Source organism: Vulpes vulpes, chromosome 1 (genome assembly GCF_048418805.1).
Source record: "Vulpes vulpes isolate BD-2025 chromosome 1, VulVul3, whole genome shotgun sequence".
NCBI lineage: Eukaryota > Metazoa > Chordata > Mammalia > Carnivora > Canidae > Vulpes > Vulpes vulpes.
The window spans coordinates 79,235,276-79,259,455 of record NC_132780.1 but is presented as its reverse complement, the minus strand read 5'-3'; the positions used below and the strand labels follow the sequence as shown (position 1 = coordinate 79,259,455).

At 38.3% G+C, this 24,180-nt stretch overlaps 1 protein-coding gene across 12 annotated transcripts in view; it reads right to left on the bottom strand.

Moving 5' to 3' along the window:
- SYNE1 (spectrin repeat containing nuclear envelope protein 1) overlaps positions 1-24,180 on the bottom strand; it is a 450,176-nt gene that overhangs the window by 51,513 nt on the left and 374,483 nt on the right. For all 12 annotated transcript variants that reach the window (XM_072767663.1, XM_072767691.1, XM_072767685.1 and 9 more), the window contains 3 exons: positions 15,229-15,384; positions 7,748-7,906; positions 4,410-4,576 (listed from right to left, as the gene is read on the bottom strand). In XM_072767663.1, coding sequence (XP_072623764.1) covers positions 4,410-4,576; positions 7,748-7,906; positions 15,229-15,384 — 482 coding nt within the window. The remainder of the gene's footprint in view (positions 1-4,409; positions 4,577-7,747; positions 7,907-15,228; positions 15,385-24,180) is intronic.

The following is a 24,180-nucleotide window of genomic DNA, read 5'->3' as shown; positions in this document are numbered from 1 at the left end:
GTAAGAAGAATCTCACCCAGTCCAAAGAAAAGGAAGACCCTGACGAACAATTAGGAATGGGCCAGGCCAGACGGGGGCAGGAGAGTGCACAGGCAGACGCGATGGAGGGAGAAGACCTACGGTGAGTCATGTGTACACTTGCTCCATTCCCTTACTTGGTTAGGTGCCATTTCCTCTCCCATTTTTACATTCCCTAGAGTGGTGTCAGCCAACTATGGCTAGACACCTGTTTTGGTAAACAAAATGTTATTGGAACCCAACTGCATTTTTCTGTTTCTATGGTGTCTAGGGCTGCTTTTGTGACATGGCAGAGGGGTTTCAGTAGGGACCATTTAACCTGCAAAGCTGAAAATATTTACTAGATAGTCCTGTGCAAAGAGTTTGCCAATCTCTGCCCTGTAGCAGCATCCACAGTACTAAATATGCAGGAGACATTCAGTGATTTTTTATTTTAAATTTTTTAAATTTTAAAAATTTTTTAAAATTATATTTGTTTTTTACTCTACTTCTATGTAGTTTTTAAGGGGATTTTAATAAATACACAGTTTAAAAGCAGCCAGCTGCAAAGGACCACAGATTGTATGATTCCATGTATATGGGCTGTCCAAAATAGATAAATCTGTGGAGGCAGAAGGTGACTTAGTGGTTGCCTGGGGCCAGCAGGAGGGAGAGTGGAGGCGAAAAAGGTGAGTAAGGCATTTATTTGGGGATGATGAAAATATTTTAAAATTGATTGTGGTGATGGATACACAGGTCTCTAAATATGCTAAAAATTACTACATCATATATTTGTGATAGATGAGTTGTGTGATATGTGAAATTATATCTCAACAAAGCTATTATTGGAGAAAAAGTATGCTTTTGTTTTGGTGATGGGGAGGTAGGTTTGGCAGATGCAAGAGGAATATCCTTATGTTAGAGAGTACAGTTAATTAAAAAAAAAAACATAATTGCAACAGAGCACACTTGAGTCTGACCTTCCTAGATACCCAAATGGGAAATATTCAATAAAATACTGTCTAGTATAAAAAGCACTGAACAACTAATGCTAAACAACAGATTTCCTATTATTCTGAGCTCTAGAAAACTACTATGTGGGTTTTTTCATAGGGTTCACAAGCAAAATTAGAGCCAGAATCCCAGCAGACGGTTTTACAGAAAGTAAAGTACACCAGTGACTGTTTCTTATGTTGACTGTTAAGGAAAGCCAAGGGCTCAGAAATGCTTTCGCCAATTGTCTTGGCCAGTGTTGATCAAAAACTTTCTGGGATGAAGAAAATGTTCTGTATCTACAGTGCCCATAAAGTAGCCATTGCCCTCTTATGGTTATTGAGCCTGAGGAAATGTGACTAGACAACTGACTATAATTAAAATTAAACAGTAATTTAATTAAATCCCATTTCAGTTCATTTAAATAGCCACAGGTAGCTAATGACTGCTATATTAAACTGAGCAGGTCTAGAAAATATGGACAGGATACTAGAGCATTAACCACTGAGACATAACTAAGCAAATTTTGTTGTCCAAAAAAACTGACAATTCTTAGTGACAGTTTAAAAATGCAATGGAAAACACATTTACTTTGTACTCATAATGGTCTAAGCTAATCCACTAGTGATAGGAAGTTGGCTCAAAGTTATGCATTCTATTTGTATGCAAATAGGGTTATTATCAGTAAATATATTTCTTTCTTTTCTTTTTCCTATTTATGTTAGCTGGGAAACTGTTCACCTGAAAACATGATCTTCAAAAATAACCTCTCCATTCCCACACGAGCACCAAAACAGCATAGAAATATCAAAAGGCCCAACTAAGTTGTGTTCTGCCTTAATGAATCAGTGTGAAAAAAAAAAGGAAGAGCTAAGAGTGGTGAATGGGATTGAACCATAGAAATCTGATATTTGAGCTGGCTGCTCATAGTTGAAGATGGGGGTGGAGGACAGACATTTAGTTTGTGTACTCTCAAAGCTCAGATAAACAAGGGAAAGAAAAGTAAATATGAAGACCAAGTATCATTTAGGAGAGGCTTCAAAGAGACTTTGAATCCAGTGTGGCATTAAACTCTAAAACAAGTGAATGGTCAACACATCATCTGGTGTGAGTGAGGCAATCAGAAATGTACAACACATCTACAAAAATCTACATCTGTATATGATGAGACTCTACTAAAATAGAAACATATGAGCGTTTTAGTGACTTTAGTGACTATAGATCCAAAAATATTTAATTGATTCAACTTTACTAATGTGTTTTTGGAAAAATAAATAACATTTACAAAATCCTCACTTGAATAACAGAAAAGTTATTCAAGTTAAACATAACTTTGAGGAGAAAGTACTTAACTCATTTGATGTAATGTTGGCTAACAGCTGGGTATACACTAAGCTAGCTTATGAATAAACTATATTAAATTCAATTTAAAACATCTTTAACATAGTGTATACCCCATTCTATACCACTGAACCACTAAAGATTAAAAAAGAACATTAACTAGTTTAACTGGATTACATGGCAATGCAAGCCAATCCATGAGTCATAATCTGACCAAAAAAAAAAAAAAAAAAAAAAAATCAAGGGATGTTTACCAACTGGGTGGCTTCCCTAAGAAGTGTATTTATAGTACAAAGGGCTTTGATTTGTCCTTCTGAATAAGATTTGGTTATCACAAACTGAGAAGTGAGGCTAAACATAGCAATGGGGTTCTAAAACCTACATATGCCAGAATATTTGGAAATTATATATATTTTGAGCTGAACCGTATGTTTCCATCCCTTTGTAATAGCTTTATCGGGGCATTTAGCTTGTCACTTTACTTGATTTCTTTGCATGTTTATATGCCCACCATGAGCTCCTCAAGGAAAGGGGCCTCAAAATATCTCAGAGCTGCTGTGAGCACTTTACAAAGGACTAGGAAATTAGATTGTTGAAATAATTATAGAATGTAATTTCCTTTTAATTGCATTCTTTAGAACAGGGACAGGAAGTCATAAAATTGGCTGACGGGAGCATGTAGTGCTCCAGAGCATGGGCTGCAGAGTCAGAGTGCAGGCTCTGCCCCTCAGCAGGTGTGTAACCACGGGCAAGCCTGGGTGTCAGCCTCTGCATCTGGAAAATGGGTATAATAAGAATGCCCACCACAAACGGTATTGTGAACAAGAAATGTGAAGACATATATGAAGCTGTAGCATGGTCATTGACACATACCAAGTGTTCAATAAATGTCTGCTATCAGAGTATTGTTAAACATTTGAAAATTGGTAAACATTTATTCCATTTTTGTTTCATTATTGCTAAAATAAATCATAATTTCATCTTCTTCCTAAATTGGCTTCTCTCTGAAACCCCCTTGGAGAAAACAAATATACTATTTTCAGAATCAACATATAGAATTGCCCATACACAATTTTTGTGGGCACAGAGCATTCAAAAAGCACTATTTCATGCCCACATTCATGCAGCATGGCTGAGGAAAAGAACCTAGATTTTTAAAAGTGTATTCTCAGTTAGTTCCAAATCAGAAGCATTTGTAACTTTCTACCTCTCCTAACTGCCGTACAAAAGAATGTCCATTCAAATATTCAAGTATTCATTCATTCATTCAAATATTTATTGAGCCCAAATTGTATTCAATTACTGTTCTTGATGCTCATGATATATGGTGGATAGATACACAAAGGCGCCTGCCCTTGCAGAGCCTACATTCCAACATAAAGCCAAATTCACCTGAAGTAAAGCACTTACTTCGTCATTTGCTTTATATCAAACAATATAGTGCCTCATTCATTACATCAGACTCTATATTGTTAATAAAAACCCTTACATATTTTTTCTTTCTTTACATTTCTGTTTTTCCTAACCTGCCCTTCAACAGAAACTGAATATAATATCCCTCTCAGATACAAAGCAGATACATATTAACGCTAAAAACAAAATTGCAATAATGCAGCAGATTATCTTAAAACTATGCTGAATGGCAATAATTAGCTTTATTTCCACTCTCTGGTAGCCAGAAATATGGTAGGAAAGTAATTATATATATATCTTTTTTAAAAATTTTTGCTACTACAGACAAAAGTGCCCGCCATGGATACTAGTCAGCAGTTTTACTTTCTTCCTCATAGAAGGATGCATACCCATGAAGCCCTGAAATAAAGAATTTTTGGGGGGAATGGGTTTTGTTTGGATATGACTTTCTTTCAGCTGAGTGAAAACACCACTGGATTTATTAAATAGGGAGAATTTCAAAGTTAATGAAACTGACATTTATGAGAAAAGCTAAACTAAAATGGCAGGATAAAGAACACACACAGAGAGAGAAAGTCATTGGATTATCTTGAGCTGCAATGAAAGATGGACAAAATGTTTTTAAAATTCTGCACACATGTCCTATTGACCAGGATCCTTTTTACCTGGCTGCCATGAGATCCAGGAGATGCTGCCACCTGTCATTAACCTTTCCGAGTTTGTATTCAATCTCAGAGGCTTTGCTTTCATGGCTGGCTCTAGCAAGTCGTTCTCCCATTTGCTGGAGCTGTATTTTGTTCTCTTGGGCAACAGCAATTTCCTCTTGATAATCCTGCATAATAAATAGCAATCACGGAGATCAGAAATCATATTTTTAATGCATTCAGTCTGGCTCTACTAGAAACATGATAATTACTATTTTCTATTGCTTGGAATAGTTTAGACATGAGGAATACTGTGTGAATATCAGTCTATGTACACAAGAATTAGTGGTACCTATTATTTTCAGTATGTGCATAGACTCTAAATGGAATTTTCAAAGAGATTTTCTTAAAGAGAATTGAGATATTTTTATTTACTTAAAATGGGCATTAAAATCAATAATAGTAAATAAATAGAAATAAAAGAAAAAGCTTGAAGGATTTTAATGCTGGGAAATTATACCTTATTTTTATAATCACCAACCTGGTGTTATATTTAGAATCAATCCTTATAGTTGCTAAGAGGCTTAGAATATGTGTATGTGCCTGTGGGCAATGCACAATTATATATGTGCAATTGACATATATGTGTATTTACATGTAAATGTATATTATGTGTTTCTGTTATTTGTGCAGAATGCTTTCAAAAATAATACTTTCATTTTAATGAGCTATCCTCTATACAATGTCAATATTTTACAAATAAATCAATGGGAAATTAACTTGAAAGAATAATAACCATTAGTCTTAGGGGATCAGTGGGTCTCACACCTTTTTCATTTATCCAGTATTCACTCCTCTTAAAGATTGTTTTGGATAGGGAAACACTGGCTTCATATGCAAGACAGAGGCCACCAATGGTATGTTCTAAGTGATGATGAATGGATATGCCCTGTGCTCCTCAACCCTCACCACCTGACCAATGATCCTCTTACTCTTGCCACAGTGACAGAAGCCAATCTTTAGAATCACTTTTTCTTCATTTTGGAATCAAACTTCTGTCATGCCGCATATATTATCTTAACAAAATAATATACAAAGACAGCTTAGAGGGTCATGGGTATTTTAATGCTCTCTTGCTCTAAAGTTAGTATGGCAACAGGGCTATCCTTTCAAGTGAGTTATCAAAGCAAGAGGCCCCCTAAAAATGGGAGAAGCCAGTGTAGTTTTATTCTATCTTGGTGTTGAGTGCTCTTTTTAGGCCCAGAAACCCCACCCCACCTCACCTACCTTCCATTTTATGTTACTTCACCACAGTGGGATTCAATGGCCAATATGCTAGATGCACTCACACCACGGAGGCAAGCTCATAGAGATGTCTTTTTAAATCTCATAATTCATTTTATAGACAAAATAGTATAGCTAATATTTTAAAGATTATTTCTGACATTGTGCCAAAAAGTAAAACATAATTAGGTGAAACACTAAAGTTTTTCTAAATTTTTTTTTAGTTTTTCTAAATTTTAAATTGTAATTGTATTTTGTCTAAGAGAGAGTTTTATCCACACCCCCAAAATATGCATCTTAAATTTCATGAAGAAAATCAATAAGAATATAGATACACTTATCCAAAATTTATTGTATAGCAAGCTTCACTGTAATACATATAGTACATTGTGTCCAGTAGAGCATTCCCTGATATCCAGAAATTATTACTGCAAGCTATTAGCAGATGTTATAGTGAAATCTGTATTATCTTAGTTCACATTTTAAAGGTTTACCATATCAAATATACAAATGCTTATTGCTAGAATTTGAACATTTTAAGTGGAAATCTTAAAGTTATACTGCATGCTGACACTGGAGTTGTTTTTTTTTTTCTCTTTATGCGTATGCATGGATAAAGATAGTTTTTCTTAACAATTATTTATCTTTATTTTAGAATGAATAAGGCTATAATCCATTTATTCAGTAATGACTGAGTACTTATAAGAAGTTCGGAGTTCAGGAGATACAACAATAAACAGACAAAGACACTTCCAGCAAAGCTGACAATCTAGTAGGGCATCTACTGGACAGAGATAAAAAATAAGTAAAGAGGGAAAGTATGGTGGAAGCCAGATAGTGATATGTGCTAATAAAGAACATAAACTAAAATAAAAATGATTAACTGTTCAAAATATGGAAGCATTACTGATATCACCAAAAACATTTTTAAATGCTAGTAAATTTGGTCAGCCCAACGGAGACATGAAATATGTTCTAGAGCCAGATGATATATAAAGTAATTTAATAGTCATACATAACTTGAAAATAATATGAAGCCAAATCTCAGGGAGGTTTTCGTTCTTTTTTACCTTAAAATTTATTTATTGAGAGAGAGAGAGAGAGAGAGCCCACAAGTGGGACAGAGGGGGAAGGAGAGGAACAAGCAGACTCCATCTGAATGAAAGCCCAAAGCAGGGCTTATCCCATGACCCTAGGATCCTGACCTAAGGTGAAATCAAGAGTCTGACACTCAACTGCTCAACCAACTGGGGTGCACAGGGAAGTTTTTGTTCTTTTTTTTTTTTTTTTAAGATTTTATTTATTTATTTATGAGAGACACAGACAGGCAGGCAGAGACATAGGGCAGAGGGAGAAGCAGGCTCCCTGAGGGGAGCCCAATATGGGACTCGATCTCAGGACCCCGGGATCATGATCTGAGCCAAAGGCAGACAGATACTCAACCACTAAACCACCCAGGGACCCGAGAAAAGTTTTTATTCTTGCAATTGTCTGTGCATAGTGTTTTATAGAGAAAATGTCAGTTTAATGAATCCTAACAATTTTTTCTTTTGGTTCCTCTCTAGTGATTTTACCTCTTTAAAAACAAAAAAACAGGACACCTTGGTGGCTCTGCAGTTAAGCATCTGCCTTTGGCTCAAGGCATGATCCTGAAGTCCCTGGATCAAGTCCCACATGGAGCCTGCTTCTCTCTCTGCCTGTGTCTCTGCCTCTCTCTCTCTCTCTCTGTGTCTCTTATGAATAAATAAATAAAGTCTTAAAAAAATAAAAACAAAAAAACACAAAAGAAGACTAATACACATAAATGATTCCTTCTGAACAGGTAGCTAAAACGGGAAAATACTGAACATTTATCTATCAGCAGATAATTTACTTCATCATATCCACATATATTGTATATAAAGGAGGCCTTTCCATGCAAGTTTATTTTGTATTAAAAAGATAAAACATTTAAAAGATAGTACTCCTTTTACAGGAAAGTAATTTAATAATGAGTAAAACCATATTTTATACCTGTTAAAAGTACACCTAAGTGTTATGAAGAGTAAAAATATACATAGTTAGGCATCCTGTACCTTCTTGAGCTTTTCTATCATATCTTCAATGAGGATGTCTCCATTTTGAGAAACTTTGCTTTCCATCTGGGTCAACCATTCACAAAGCTCCTTGTTCTTTTCACTGAAGACTGCCCATTCATTCAATCTTTCACTTACTTGCTGCCGCCTTAAGGAGAGCTGAAAAGTTTAAATGGGAAAAAAATGTGAAAGGATAATCAGAGTACAACTTGTACCCTGGGTCGCAGGGGGGTGGGGGGGACCAATAAACTGAGTTGGGTGGAGGGAAATAAGCAACAGTTGTGCATGTCTTTAGGTACTGTTCCCTGAGTTTGAGTCCCAGGAGGGATCTCCAGCAAGCTTTCACAACAAGGACCTGCTATGAAATGCCAGTGGGAAGAACCCCACCCTGTATTTCCACCCCTCTAAAGAGCTGCATGGACCTTCATTTATTCAAGGTTCCAAGCAATCAAGCCTCACACTGAAATTAGTTCTATGCAGATTTCTACGGCAATATTTTTTTTTAAAGATTTTATTTATTTATTCATGATAATCACACGGAGAGAGACAGAGAGGCAGAGACACAGGCAGAGGGAGAAGCAGGCCCATGCAGGGAGCCTGACGTGGGATTCGATCCCGGGTCTCCAGGATTGCGCCCTGGGCCAAAGGCAGGCGCCAAACCGCTGTGCCATCCAGGGATCCCTCTACAGCAATATTGAATGTACTTTTACTAAAAGATAAGGAAGAGCTAGGAAAGAGGGAGGGATAGAAAAAGAAGGAAGGAAAGAAGGAAAAAGGGGAAAAAAGAAAAGGAAGAAAAGGGGAAAGGAACAAAAGAAGGGAAAGAAAGAAAAAAGGGAGAGTGAATTGAATCTCAAGTGTCTGGAGAGTGGAGCAGAGGCGCACAGTGCAGAGAGGTCTGAAGTGGAAGACGGATCCCTGCTGCTCAGCTCTATACTGATCCTTTTACTTTGAGCAAGTTCTCTTACTTCTCTGCCTGCTTTCTTTTCTATTTATTTACCTTTGTCTTTTTCATTTCCTTCTTTTGCATATGGCTTTACTGAGATATAATTCACATACCATACAATATTGCTTAGCATAATGTTTTCAAAGTTCATCTATGTTGCAGCATGTGTCAGTATTTCACTCCTTTTAATTGTTGAATGTATCCCATCAGATGGATAGACAACCTTTTATTTACCAATTCATGGATGAATGGTTATTGATGGATGTTTTGGTTATTTCCACTTTCTGGCTATTATGAATAAGGCTGCAATTGTACACTTGTAGACAAGTGTGTGTGGAGACACATGTTTAGTTGCCTACGGGGTACATACCTATGAGTAGAATTGCCGGGTTACATGTTGACACACTATAGAGTGTCTACCAATGTACATTCCCACCAGCAGTAAGGTATTCATTTCTCCACATCCTCACCAACACTTAATATTTATCTGTCTTTTTGATTCGGTCATCCTAGTGAATGTCAAGTGGTATCTCATTGCTATTCTGATTCATATTTCTCTGATGACTAATAATGCTGAAAATCTTTTCATGTTTCTTGGCCATCTGTATATCTTCTTTGGAGAATTATCAGGTCAAATCTTTTGCCCATTTTTGAATTGGGCTGGGTTTTTTTTTTTATTTTTTAGCATTGAGTTGTAATAGTTCTTTATGCACTAGAGATACAAGGGGTCTGTTTCTTATCTCTAAATCTAGAATGTTCCAAAAAAAACCTAGAATGTTCCTTTCCAGTATTTTAAAATTTTATGATTTCATAATACCCTTGTTTTTGCAGTGCTGCTTACGATACTAAGAAATATTTTTAGTTAAGCCAAGCTACCTGTTAGCAAAATATAATGTGATTTGACTGGCAAGAAGATGATCCTTTTTTATAGATGTTCTACACACTCATGTTGATAATGCTAGACATTCCACCAGTCATCTCATCGCATTAAACACCTACCTCAATTTTCTTTTCTTCCACCACCATTTTATTATGAAAAACATTAGACATACAGAAAAGTTGAAAGAACTGTAATGGTAAGCAGCCATAATATATTCCCTAGGCTCCAAAATCGTGAACATTTTGCTACATTTTGCTTTAATACATATATTCCTTTATCCATCAGTCCATTTTACTTTGTGATGCACTTCAAGCCAATTTCCTTTAAAAATGAAAATATTTCTAAGGTACCTTACATTTTCTAGTTAGCAATTCTGTCTCAGATTGGCTCTGCTAATGATTAGGTAAATAATAGTCAAGGTCCCACATAACCCAAAATGTCTATGATTCTATATCTGAGAAAATACCTGGTAATTAGGCTTTGAGAGCAGGTTCCCTATGCCTGGGCTAGCCCTCATCATAGTGAGGTGCTCAGATAGTGGGCCCCATAACCTAACATAGTTTCTAAAATGTCACCATTACAAATTCATTCTTTTGAATTATGATCTTTTAAAATACAAATTTCTCTGAGTAGGGTGACACTGATACATCCATTAAGTATTTCCCCATTAGTAAAAATCAGCTTGTTTTCTTTGAGGCAGAAAAATACAGAACAACCAAAAAGCAGTGAATTTACTTGGGGTGGGTACTGGTAGGAATGGAAAAGACTAAGAAAACATAGGTTAAAAAGTTTTGGAGACAAAGTTCACCTACAATAAGCTATATCAAGACAGCGCTGTAGTTAGGAGCACAATCCTTCCAGTACTCCCTTACCTCTTGAACTCTGATAGCAGAGTGTATTCTGATCTTCTACAGGAATGCTACAATTTGGAATTTTGTAGTGGATATGACTTCTTCCCTCTCCTTCACACAGCATCAAAGTCAAGAGTGTGGCTGGTCATTAAAATTCTGGTTCAACTGATGTCCAAACTGAAACTATATTTTCATAATTGGGACCTCTCAAAGCAACTGTTTTCTAAGAAAAGGCTAAAAGCCCCCACCCTTCAGATTCAACATTAATAGTTCTTGCTATATGTATCTCCTTCTTTCCTCTTTCCCCAAATCTTGGCCATGAGTAAGGATGAATTCTCGGACTTTCCTCAACAACATCTTCAGGGAAGATGACCACATTATAGAAAAATATTATCTATTTCTTTGAGAGGTGGGTTTTATTTTTTTAATTTTTTAATTTTTTTTTGAGAGGTGGGTTTTATTACCCCTATTCTACTCCTACTCCTCCTACTACTCCTACTACAGGACATGATTTGAGGTTTTTTTTTCATCATTTGAGTTTTTAACATTTTTTCCACCTCGACACCCATGTATTCAATACCTCCGCTGAGCAGCTTTCATATGTATCTCTGGTACTTATCATACACCATGGAAGTGTTACTTTCATTTGCTCACTGTAAAGCAACAGCTGAAAGAAGAAACAGGTAGACCACAAACACTTGCAAAGCAGCACAAAAGCTTCTAAAAAGATTTAAATTCTCAGTGGAGACAGCATTTACCTTTTAGTTTGTAAAACTAGTGTTTAGGCTATATGATAAGTGAACATTACCACCCCTTTCTTCGGGTTTAACTGAAACCCTCGTATTACTTATCAGTTTAGCACAGATTTATGTTTTCTCAAGAGTATAAACACTCTGCATTAATAGCTGGCAAGTACCAGCTGAAACCTCCAGAGTGTGAGGCAGCTGAACAGGAAATACATCCTTTTCTACTTCAAATATTTTTGCCTTGACAATTTGAAAAACACTGAGCAATTACAATGATGATGTATTTATATCTCAATGAGAATTACACACAGATCTACAAACCCAAACAGGAATAAAAACAAATATAAGCTATGGCTGAATACAGACACAGCAAACTGTTTGGGGAGTCTATTTATGAACACTATACTTTTATACGTCAACTCCCCTCTGAAACATTTACTTACACCATGTCTTCCTCCTCCTTGGTAGTCCCAATTGCTCCTGCCTTCTCACCCACTGCTTCAATCAGAATATGAACAGATTACCGGCTCTTTAATAGCAGATAATGTCAGGTTTAAGTAAAGTTTTTAACTTTTAAAATGAGACCATAGGCTCAAGCTCATTTCCTTTTGTGGTTTCATACTTGACAGAACAACTCCGGAAACACTAACTCAAGAACTAGTAACTAATTTATATTCTCACTTATAGTTATATCCTGGCACCTTTGGCATGACTACTCCGAACTTTAAAATCTCACTGGATTAAATAGTATTTTTAGGTTGAAGCAATGTGAGATCAGTATGCTTTAGCTTCATGCCTTAAGACATTCAATTTAGAAAGTTTCAGAAACTATGTATTCGATGTACTTCCTCTTCTTCTTCTTCTTTTTTTTTTTTTTTTACTTAAGTCTTAGTCCACTCCCAGGTGCAAGGTATTCATCTCTTCATGGCATATCATATGATCAATAGCATCCTTCAAAATGTATTTCCAAACAGATATATCTAAGTCTGGTGAGCAATTTTAAACATGGAAACTTTGGCCCCCTTTTTTCTTTTTCCAGTTTTACTAAGATATAATACACATATCACACTGTGTAAGTTTAAGGTGTATAGTGTGGTGACCTGATGCACATTTATACTGTGAAATGATCACCACAAGATTAGTTAGCACATCCATCATATCACACAATTACTATTTCTATGTGTGTTGTGAGAGCCTTTAAGATATCACTCAGCCATAAAAAGAATGACATCTAGCCATTTGTAACAACATGGATGGATCTCGAGAGTATAATGCTAAATGAAAGAAGTTGGTCAGAGAAAGACAAATACCATATGATTTCACTCATGTGGAATTTAAGAAACAAAACAAATGAAGAAAGAAAAAGAGATTAAAAAAAAAAAGAAAAGAAGAAGACTCTTAAGTGTAGAGAACAAACTGGTGGTTGCCAGAGGGGAGGAAAGGAGGAAAGGGTGAATAGGTGAAGGCGATTAAGGTTATTAATTATAACCACTTATATTGATGAACACTGAGTAATGTACTGAATCACTCTACTGTATACCTGAAATGAATATAACACTTTATGTTTATATTGGAATTTTTTTAAATAAATAAAAATTTAAATAAATTTTTAAAATATCTTTCCTCTTAGCAACTTTCAAGTACATGATACAGTCTTATTAACTAGAGTCACATTGCTATACGTTAGATTCCTAGAACTAATTCACTTTATAACTAGAAGTTTGTAATCTTTCTACCTCATGGCATTTTTACATAGGACCGGTTTTCTTAAATCAAACAAATATTGCACAATTATAATCTTCCTAACTTCCAAACTATTCAGAGACTATGTCATTATTTTACATTTAGAGGAACACAATGACATAAAATAAGTGCCCTAAAGTCTTCTTTTAATTATTAACAGTATATATATGAACACTTACTTAGCTGTTCTAGGCACTTAGCTGTTCACAGGCCAAAAGGGAATTGGGGAATAGGAAAATACTGAGGTCTGAGCATCTCAAAAGGTGACATTCTAGGGATTGTGGCATTTGAAAAAAGGTGGGTTAAAATCAGAAGGGAAGAAATAGTCAGTCTAGGCAGAAGAGTGGTCTGAGCAAGGTCTTGGGGTAGGGCAGTTCATGACAGGTTTGGGAAGGGAATGGAAGCCATTATCTGAAGTGTTACCTCTCTGAAAGCTCTGTAGACATCAATTAGCCAGAGAAGTAGATATAGTATAATTAATTTCACAGGATATGCTGAAAAGTATTGGGTCATGAAGTAGTGCTAGATTTTTCTCAATTTTAAGAAAAACAAATGGATAAGGCTCATAAAAGTAACTGAACCACTGCTGTGATCATTTTCCATTATTTGTACCCACAAATTATCTTTCACTTACATGATATACCCTGATAAAGTCCTTCCATTAGAAAATTATGTGAGAATTTACTGGATAGTTATGTATTGATTTTGGGCTGAATAATTCAGAGAAGAATAAAATATTGTGATTAGCATTATCATACTCCATGTGAGTTTCTCACTGTGTTCACTAAGAATATGAAGCTCCATGAAAAATGGCTAAATTAATTTTGAACTCAAATTACTCACATGTTTATGAAAATCATCTCTTACACTCCTCCCTTTTCAGAGTATATATTCAGAAGAAATTGTTCACACTTTTAGGAAGTGTGCTCCAGAGTTACCCTCTGGCTCATGGTCTGAGAAATATCTTGGTTTTTATTTAACACAGAGAGAAATTTACCTAACAACAAATTTCTTGTTGCTGTCAAATGAATCAGGAGGCTATAAGCCTCTTAATCTCTGTTTAATGTTTCCTGAAGCATGAAGATAAGTATCTCTAAAGTCAGGGAAAATGGGAGGGGAGGACGGAAGTGGAGAGAGCTCTAGATTAGCACACTTGGCCTGAAACTGGAGAGGCACGAAGAGACCCCTTCTCAAGAGCCCCTTCCTCATCCTTACAGCACTTGCTTCTCCCCAGCCAGCTCCTCTGTCTCCTCCTCTGCCTTCACTCAAGCTGCAGCCACGTCCAATCCACCTGCTTTCTCCTTCCACACCAATCTGTCTCTTGTGCTCCCTGTCTCAGTGCTCAGCTGAAGATTTATCCGCTGCAACATGTGTGTCCTTCATTGCCTGCAGTGCACACTGCCCTGGGTTTGCTTATACTGCTGTACATTGTTTTAGCTTGTTAGAACCAGTTCTCTTCATGGCATAGGTTCTTCTGGACTGTTTTTTGTTTCAGCTCTGTTGTTAAACTCGATGGTAGGAACACTTACTTTAGCTTATGAAATTCACAATTAGTGTGACTGATTCATTTACCAAACATGGACCACAGCCTCTCATGTCCCAGGCAATGCAGTCAGGTGCAGCAAGGGACATGACTGACACACACCCAGCCTCCTGGAGGGGATGGTCTCAAGGTCCTCAGTCAGAGCCTGTTCTTCACTTGTGTTTAATCTATGTTATGTTATTAATCTATGTTATTCTTCTTTGTCTTTGATTCCTTCTCATTGCCTTTCCAGCAATCTCTTCCTTTCATTTCAAAATCAAAATCCAATCCGGCATCCCAATTTTAAGGTACAATGCACAAGAAAGGTACTGAATAAATGAATCACATGTAACTAAAAATGCCAAACACATGAATTCCTAGGGAAAAAATACGGTAAATCATTAGCCACAATCATTCCAAATACAAAACCATTTCCACAGTATTAGCTAAAATTGCAAATAAAACAAAGGTCTTTCATATGTTCAAAGTAAGAAACAGAGCATCAGTACTTAGCAAGACTACATCTGTGAACCAAAAAACTATTTTCCCCTTACAATATTATGTCAGCCAGTGAAAGGGGCAGCAAGAGAATCCAGTTGAGATGCATCTCAAATATAATGTTAAGATGTAATTGTCTTAATCTATAATATTCTCACAAAAGCCAGAGTTCTTCCTCCATGTATACTCTGAGTTATAGAATCAATACAAACATGGGTCAAGCTATTTGACATTTCAAGTCATCTTCCAGTTTTCCACCTTTCTGAGCTAATGCTCAATGTAGAGTTTGTCTTACCTGGTGGCACAGTTCTTCCCACTGCCTTTGCAGAAGCTCCATGCGTTCATTCAGGATGGAGATATCATCGGCGCTGATGTAGGCACAGAGAGTATCCTTCAGCAGTGTCAGCTGAGCCATATCATCTGTCCAGCTCCCAGCTACATTTTCCAGCTCCTAGATTAAAAAAAACAAAAATGTGAATACTCACAAATATCTATCATAAACAATTTGTGTGTGTTAGGAATCTCCTCATCATACAATTATCTTTCCATCCCTTTCTATTTTCTATTTTCTATTTGAACATCTCACTTGGTTTATTCTATTTGCTCTGGTGTTGTCTGACACTTTGTCAAGTTCTTATGATAAAATCCCAGGTTGTGGGGTGCCTGGGTGGCTCAGTTGGTTAAGCGTGCCTTTAGCTCAGGTCATGATCTTGGGGTCCTGGGATCATCTGCATTGGGTTCCCCGCTTAGTGGGCAGTCTGCTTCTCCCTCTGCCTCTGTTCCTTCTCCCTGTCATATTTTCTCTCTTTCTCTCTAATAAATAAATTTTTAAAAATCATAAAAAATAAAACCACCCAGGTTGTTGGAAGAATCTTCCTACGATCTATTTACCTTTTAACTGATCATTGTGGCTCACCTTTTCTTCTTTCTTTCTTTTTTTTTAAAGATTTCATTTATTTATTTGAGAAAGAGAAAGAGAGAGAGAGAGAGAGCATGCAAGAGCAGGAGGAGGAGCAAAAGGAGAAGCAGACTCCCCACTGAGCAAGGAGCCCAAAGCAAGACTCAATCCCAGGACCTTGAGATCATGACCTGAGCACTTGAGATCATGACAGGCACTTAACTAAATGAGCCACCCAAGTGGCCCCCTGGCTCATCTTTCCTAAATTGAACTTTTATTACTGCATGATCTTCTTTAATTTAAAACTGATTTCATAAATTGCTAATCCAGCCTTTATTTTTGTCCTGGGTTATTGATCATGTTAATAAAATATTTTCAAAAAACCAAACTTCTAGGTTAACTTTCATCTTCAAACACTATGCATTCACATTCTGCAATATAAACTTAACATAATCGCTGAATTGCTATTATTACTCAATTGAAAATAATGGACTGAATTCATTTCCTGTAGGAACATAGACTTCTTCAGGTTACTAAAAAAATTATGTACTCTGTCCTTTTGGGAAATGATTTAAGAAAAAAATCCATAAAGCAATATTTGAATGAGTTGACATTGGATTTTGCAATGCTTTGAACCGATGACCAGTTTTGCAATTTGTATAATTCTTGCTTTTTGCCAGCTGTGGATGCTTTTAGATTCTGGCTAATTTTGTGTATAAATAGAGTATTTCACATGGCTTTTTCCTTCTCTTTTTGCCTCTTCACGCAGGAGACAAGTTTCCAAAGGCAAATGCAATTAACAGTAGTGTTTGAGGCTAACTTCTCAGGCAATTTAGGCAGATGAGGTTTTAGTCTGAATTTTCCAGGTAATTGCTTTGTTTTGCTGCTAAGGGTGGTTTAGGGAAGAGTAGCAGAGAGCTGGACCAAAATGCATCCTTTTAATCTCCAAGCTTAATAGCCGGGTATGTTTGTAACTGTTGTATTTTGGGTGATGAGGTCCCATGGTAACAGCATTTGGCTGAAAGACCATCCCGGTGGAGTAAAATATGCAGTATTTCTGCTTATATTTGTACACATATTAAACTGTCATGCCAATGTAAAGATTTTCCCCTTTCTTTCCAATTTCTAGCCCCTAACTCCAACATCAGACATAATTCACAATGTAAGGATTATAAAAGAAACAACAGCACTACCAAAACCAACTGTTTCAGACTCACAGACTCTATTAGATGAGTCTATATAGTAAAAATACAGCCTCTAGATTCAGGCAGCCTTGATATTTACTAACACTGAAACATTATTAAACTTCTAGAAGCCTCAGTTTTCACATCTGTAAAAGGGAAATAACAGACTGTCCTCATGAGTTTGTGTTTATGTCAACTAAGATAACACTAGTTTACTGACTGGCACATAAGAGCAGCCCAATAAATGCCAATTTTCTTTAATCACTTGTTATAAATTTACAATCACAGATTTAAAACAAACTTTTTAATATTTGCATACTTCTGAACTTACATCTCAAGATAATATTTTCCTCACCTGCTATCCATGATGTCATGTATATTACCCCTTTATTTTTCCTAAATCTGCCTCTTCTGAGTTTCAAAGGATATCCTTAAATTTTAATACTAAAGAAAAATTCTTACATCTACGCTTTTTGTGATTTTAAGACTCCTTTAAGAATTAATTTTTCCGGGGGGGAGGGGCAAGATGGTGGAGGAGTAGGGTCCCCAAGTCACCTGTCCTCAACAAATTACCTAGAAAACCATCCAATCATCCTGAAAATCTACGAATTCAGCCTGAGATTTAAAGAGAGACCAGCTGGAACGCTACAGTGAGAAGAGTCCGCGCTTCTATCAAGGTAGGAAGACGGGGAAAAAGAAATAAAGGAACAAAAGGCCTCCAAGGGGGAGGGGCCCCGCGAGGAGCCGGGCTGAGGCCGGGGCGAGTGTCCCCAGGACAGGAGAGCCCCGTCCCGGAGGAGCAGGAGCTGCACCGACCTTCCCCGCGGAAAGGCCTCCCGGGGAATTGGAGCAGGATCCCCAGAAAGGCGGGGACGCCCTCGGGCTCCCTGGGACAGTAACAGAGGAACTGCACCCCGGAGAGTGCGCCGAGCTCCCTAAGGGCTGCAGCGCTCGGCGGGACCCGGAGCAGCTCGGAGGGGCTCGGGCGGCGGCTCTGCGGAGGGGGCTGCGCGGCTCTGGGAACAGCTCAGCGGCGGCGGCTCGGGCGGAGGAAGAAGCTCCGCGGAGGGGGCGGCGCGACTCCGGGAACAGCTCAGAGGGGCTCGGGCGGCGGCTCCGCGGAGGGGGCTGCGGGGCGGGAGCGCGAATCCAACAGCGCAGGCCCCGGAGCACAGGGCGCCGGGACACAGCCCAGGATCCGGCCTCCCCCGGGACAGGCAGAGGCCGGGAGGGCCCAGGACAGCGAGGACGCTCCTGCCCCGAGCTGAGCAGATCAGCGGCCCCACCCGGGAGCCCCCAGGCCCCGCAGACGGAGAGCCCCGGAGCTACTGCGGGAGCTGACTCCAGGGTCCCAGAGCTGCCCCCGCCACTGTGGCTTCCTCCCGGGGCCTCACGGGGTGAACAACCCCCACTGAGCCCTGCACCAGGCAGGGGCAGAGCAGCTCCCCCAAGTGCTAACACCTGGGAATCAGCACAGCAGGCCCCTCCCCCAGAAGACCAAGGAGACGGACCAGTTCCAAGGGAAGTCAAGGGACTTAAAGTATACAGAATCAGAAGATACTCCCCGTGTTTTTTGTTTTTGTTTTTGTTTTTTTTTTTTGTTTTGTGCTTTTTTTTTTCTTCCTTTCTTCTTGATTTCTGATTGCTTCCCCCACCCCACCCCACCCTTTTTTTTCTTTTTTCTCCTTTCTTTCTTTTTCTTCTCTTTTTCCCCCTTTTTTTCTTCTTTCTCCTTTTTCTTTTTCTCTTTTCTTTCCTTCTCTCTCTTTTTCTCCTTTTCCCAATACAACTTGTTTTTGGCCACTCTGCACTGAGCAAAATGACTAGAAGGAAAACCTCACCTCAAAAAAAAGAATCAGAAACAGCCCTCTCTCCCACAGAGTTACAAAATCTGGATTACAATTCAATGTCAGAAAGCCAATTCAGAAGCACTATTATACAGCTACTGGTGGCTCTAGAAAAAACCATTAAGGACTCAAGAGACTTCATGACTGCAGAATTTAGATCCAATCAGGCAGAAATTAAAAATCAATTAAATGAGATGCAATCCAAGCTAGAAGTCCTAACGACGAGGGTTAACGAGGTGGAAGAACGAGTGAGTGACATAGAAGACAAGTTGATGGCAAAGAGGGAAACTGAGGAAAAAAGAGACAAGCAATTAAAAGATCATGAGGATAGATTAAGGGAAATAAATGACAGCCTGAGGAAGAAAAACCTACGTTTAATTGGGGTTCCTGAGGGCGCTGAAAGGGCCAGAGGGCCAGAATATGTATTTGAACAAATCCTAGCTGAAAACTTTCCTAATCTGGGAAGGGAAACAGGCATTCAGATCCAGGAAATAGAGAGATCCCCCCCTAAAATCAACAAAAACCGTTCAACACCTCGACATTTAATAGTGAAGCTTGCAAATTCCAAAGATAAGGAGAAGATCCTTAAAGCAGCAAGAGAAAAAAAGTCCCTGACTTTTATGGGGAGGAATATTAGGGTAACAGCAGACATCTCCACAGAGACCTGGCAGGCCAGAAAGGGCTGGCAGGATATATTCAGGGTCCTAAATGAAAAGAACATGCAACCAAGAATACTTTATCCAGCAAGGCTCTCATTCAAAATGGAAGGAGAGATAAAGAGCTTCCAAGACAGGCAGGAACTGAAAGAATATGTAACCTCCAAACCAGCTCTGCAAGAAATTTTAGGGGGGACTCTTAAAATTCCCCTTTAAGAAGAAGTTCAGTGGAACAATCCACAAAAACAAGGACTGAATAGATATGATGACACTAAACTCATATCTATCAATAGTAACTCTGAACGTGAACGGGCTTAATGACCCCATCAAAAGGCGCAGGGTTTCAGACTGGATAAAAAAGCAGGACCCATCTATTTGCTGTCTACAAGAGACTCATTTTAGACAGAAGGACACCTACAACCTGAAAATAAAAGGTTGGAGAACCATTTACCATTCAAATGGTCCTCAAAAGAAAGCAGGGGTTGCCATCCTTATATCAGATAAATTAAAATTTACCCTAAAGACTATAGTGAGAGATGAAGAGGGACACTATCTCATACTCAAAGGATCTATCCAACAAGAGGACTTAACAATCCTCAATATATATGCCCCGAATGTGGGAGCTGCCAAATATTTAAACCAATTAATAACCAAACTCAAGAAATACCTTGATAATAATACACTTATACTTGGTGACTTCAATCTAGCTCTTTCTACCCTGGATAGGTCTTCTAAGCACAACATCTCCAAAGAAACGAGAGCTTTAAATGATACACTGGACCAGATGGATTTCACAGATATCTACAGAACTTTACATCCAAACTCAACTGAATACACATTCTTCTCAAGTGCACATGGAACTTTCTCCAGAATAGACCACATACTGGGTCACAAATCGGGTCTGAACCGATACCAAAAGATCGGGTTAGTCCCCTGTATATTCTCAGACCATAATGCCTTGAAATTAGAACTTAATCACAATAAGAAATATGGAAGGACCACAAACACGTGGAGGTTAAGGACCATCCTGCTAGAAGATGAAAAGGTCAACCAGGAAATTAAGGAAGAATTAAAAAGATTCATGGAAACTAATGAGAATGAAGATACAACCGTTCAAAATCTTTGGGATGCAGCAAAAGCAGTCCTGAGGGGGAAATACATCGCAATACAAGCATCCATTCAAAAACTGGAAAGATCTCAAATTCAAAAGCTAACCTTACACATAAAGGAACTAGAGAAAAAGCAACAAATAGAACCCACCCCCAGCAGAAGAAGAGAGTTAATTAAAATTCGAGCAGAACTCAATGATATCGAGATCAAAAGAACTGTGGAACAGATCAACACAGCCAGGAGTTGGTTCTTTGAAAGAATTAATAAGATAGATAAACCATTAGCCAACCTTATTAAAAAGAAGAGAGAGAAGACTCAAATTAATAAAATCATGAATGAGAAAGGAGAGATCACTACCAACACCAAGGAAATACAAACGATTTTAAAAACATATTACGAACAGCTGTACGCCAATAAATTAGGAAATCTAGAAGAAATGGACGCATTCCTGGAAAGCCACAAACTACCAAAACTGGAGCAGGAAGAAATAGAAAACCTGAACAGGCCAATAACCAGGGAGGAAATTGAAGCAGTCATCAAAAACCTCCCAAGACACAAGAGTCCAGGGCCAGATGGCTTCCCAGGGGAATTCTATCAAACGTTTAAAGAAGAAATCATACCTATTCTACTAAAGCTGTTTGGAAAGATAGAAAGAGATGGAGTACTTCCAAATTCGTTCTATGAGGCCAGCATCACCTTAATTCCGAAACCAGACAAAGACCCCACCAAAAAGGAGAATTACAGACCAATATCCCTGATGAACATGGATGCAAAAATTCTCAACAAGATACTAGCCAATAGGATCCAACAACACATTAAGAAAATTATTCACCATGACCAAGTAGGATTTATCCCTGGGACACAAGGCTGGTTCAACACTCGTAAAACCATCAATGTGATTCATCATATCAGCAAGAGAAAAACCAAGAACCATATGATCCTCTCATTAGATGCAGAGAAAGCATTTGACAAAATACAGCATCCATTCCTGATCAAAACCCTTCAGAGTGTTGGGATAGAGGGAACTTTCCTCGACATCTTAAAAGCCATTTACGAAAAGCCCACAGCAAATATCATTCTCAATGGGGAAGCACTGGGAGCCATTCCCCTAAGATCAGGAACAAGACAGGGATGTCCACTCTCACCACTGCTGTTCAACATCGTTCTGGAAGTCCTCGCCTCAGCAATCAGACAACAAAAAGACATTAAAGGCATTCAAATTGGCAAAGAAGAAGTCAAACTCTCCCTCTTCGCCGATGACATGATACTCTACATAGAAAACCCAAAAGCCTCCACCCCAAGATTGCTAGAACTCATACAGCAATTTGGCAGCGTGGCAGGATACAAAATCAATGCCCAGAAATCAATGGCATTTCTATACACTAACAATGAGACTGAAGAAAGAGAAATTAAGGAGTCAATCCCATTTACAATTGCACCCAAAAGCATAAGATACCTAGGAATAAACCTAACCAAAGAGGTAAAAGATCTATACTCTAAAAACTATAGAACACTTCTGAAAGAAATTGAGGAAGACACAAAGAGATGGAAAAATATTCCATGCTCATGGATTGGCAGAATTAATATTGTGAAAATGTCAATGTTACCCAGGGCAATTTATACGTTTAATGCAATCCCTATCAAAATACCATGGACTTTCTTCAGAGAGTTAGAACAAATTATTTTAAGATTTGTGTGGAATCAGAAAAGACCCCGAATAGCCAGGGGAATTTTAAAAAAGAAAACCATAGCTGGGGGCATCACAATGCCAGATTTCAGGTTGTACTACAATGCTGTGGTCATCAAGACAGTGTGGTACTGGCACAAAAACAGACACATAGATCAATGGAACAGAATAGAGAACCCAGAAGTGGACCCTGAAATGTATGGTCATCTAATATTCGATAAAGGAGGAAAGACTCTCCATTGGAAGAAAGACAGTCTCTTCAATAAATGGTGCTGGGAAAATTGGACATCCACATGCAGAAGAATGAAACTGGACCACTCTCTTTCACCATACACAAAGATAAACTCAAAATGGATGAGAGATCTAAATGTGAGACAAGATTCCATCAAAATCCTAGAGGAGAACACAGGCAACACCCTTTTTGAACTCGGCCACAGTAACTTCTTGCAAGATACATCCACAAAGGCAAAAGAAACAAAAGCAAAAATGAACTATTGGGACTTCATCAAGATAAGAAGCTTTTGCACAGCAAAGGATACAGTCAACAAAACTAAAAGACAACCTACAGAATGGGAGAAGATATTTGCAAATGACCTATCAGATAAAGGGCTAGTTTCCAAAATCTATAAAGAACTTATTAAACTCAACACCAAAGAAACAAACAATCCAATCATGAAATGGGCAAAAGACATGAACAGAAATCTCACAGAGGGAAGACATGGACATGGCCAACATGCACATGAGAAAATGCTCTGCGTCACTTGCCATCAGGGAAATACAAATCAAAACCACAATGAGATACCACCTCACACCAGTGAGAATGGGGAAAATTAACAAGGCAGGAAACAACAAATGTTGGAGAGCATGCGGAGAAAAGGGAACCCTCTTACACTGTTGGTGGGAATGTGAACTGGTGCAGCCACTCTGGAAAACTGTGTGGAGGTTCCTCAAAGAGTTAAAAATAGACCTGCCCTACGACCCAGCAATTGCACTGTTGGGGATTTACCCCAAAGATTCAGATGCAATGAAACGTCGGGACACCTGCACCCCGATGTTTCTATCAGCAATGGCCACAATAGCCAAACTGTGGAAGGAGCCTCGGTGTCCATCGAAAGATGAATGGATAAAGAAGATGTGGTTTATGTATACAATGGAATATTACTCAGCAATTAGAAACGACAAATACCCACCATTTGCTTCAACGTGGATGGAACTGGAGGGTATTATGCTGAGTGAAATAAGTCAATCGGAGAAGGACAAACAGTGTATGTTCTCATTCATTTGGGGAATATGAATAATAGTGAAAGGGAATATAAAGGAAGGGAAAAGAAATGTTGGGAAATATCAGGAAGGGAGACAGAACATAAAGACTCCTAACTCGGGGAAACTAACTAGGGGTGGTGGAAGGGGAGGAGGGCGGGTGTTGGAGGGGAATGGGTGACGGGCACCGAGGTGGACACTTGACGGATGAGCACTGGGTGTTTTTCTGTATGTTGGTAAATTGAACACCAATAAAAATTAATTAAAAAAAAAAGTAAGAAAAAAAAAACAAATATTAAGTGTTAAATAGACAAAAAAAAAAAAAAAGAATTAATTTTTCCTTAATGCTTATGACTTCTTAGCCAGAGTGAAGCAGAAAACTTCTGATTAAATCCGAATCATTTAAGTATATGTGAAGTTTCTTTCTAAAAGATTTATTTATTTATTTATTTTAGGGGAAGAGAGTGGCAGAGGGAGAGGATCTTCGAGCAGACTCTCTGCTGAGCACTGAGTGTGGAGCCCAACCTCACAACCCATGTGATCATGACCTGATCAGAAACCAAGAGTCAGAGAGGCTTACCCAATTAAGCCACCCAGGCACCCCA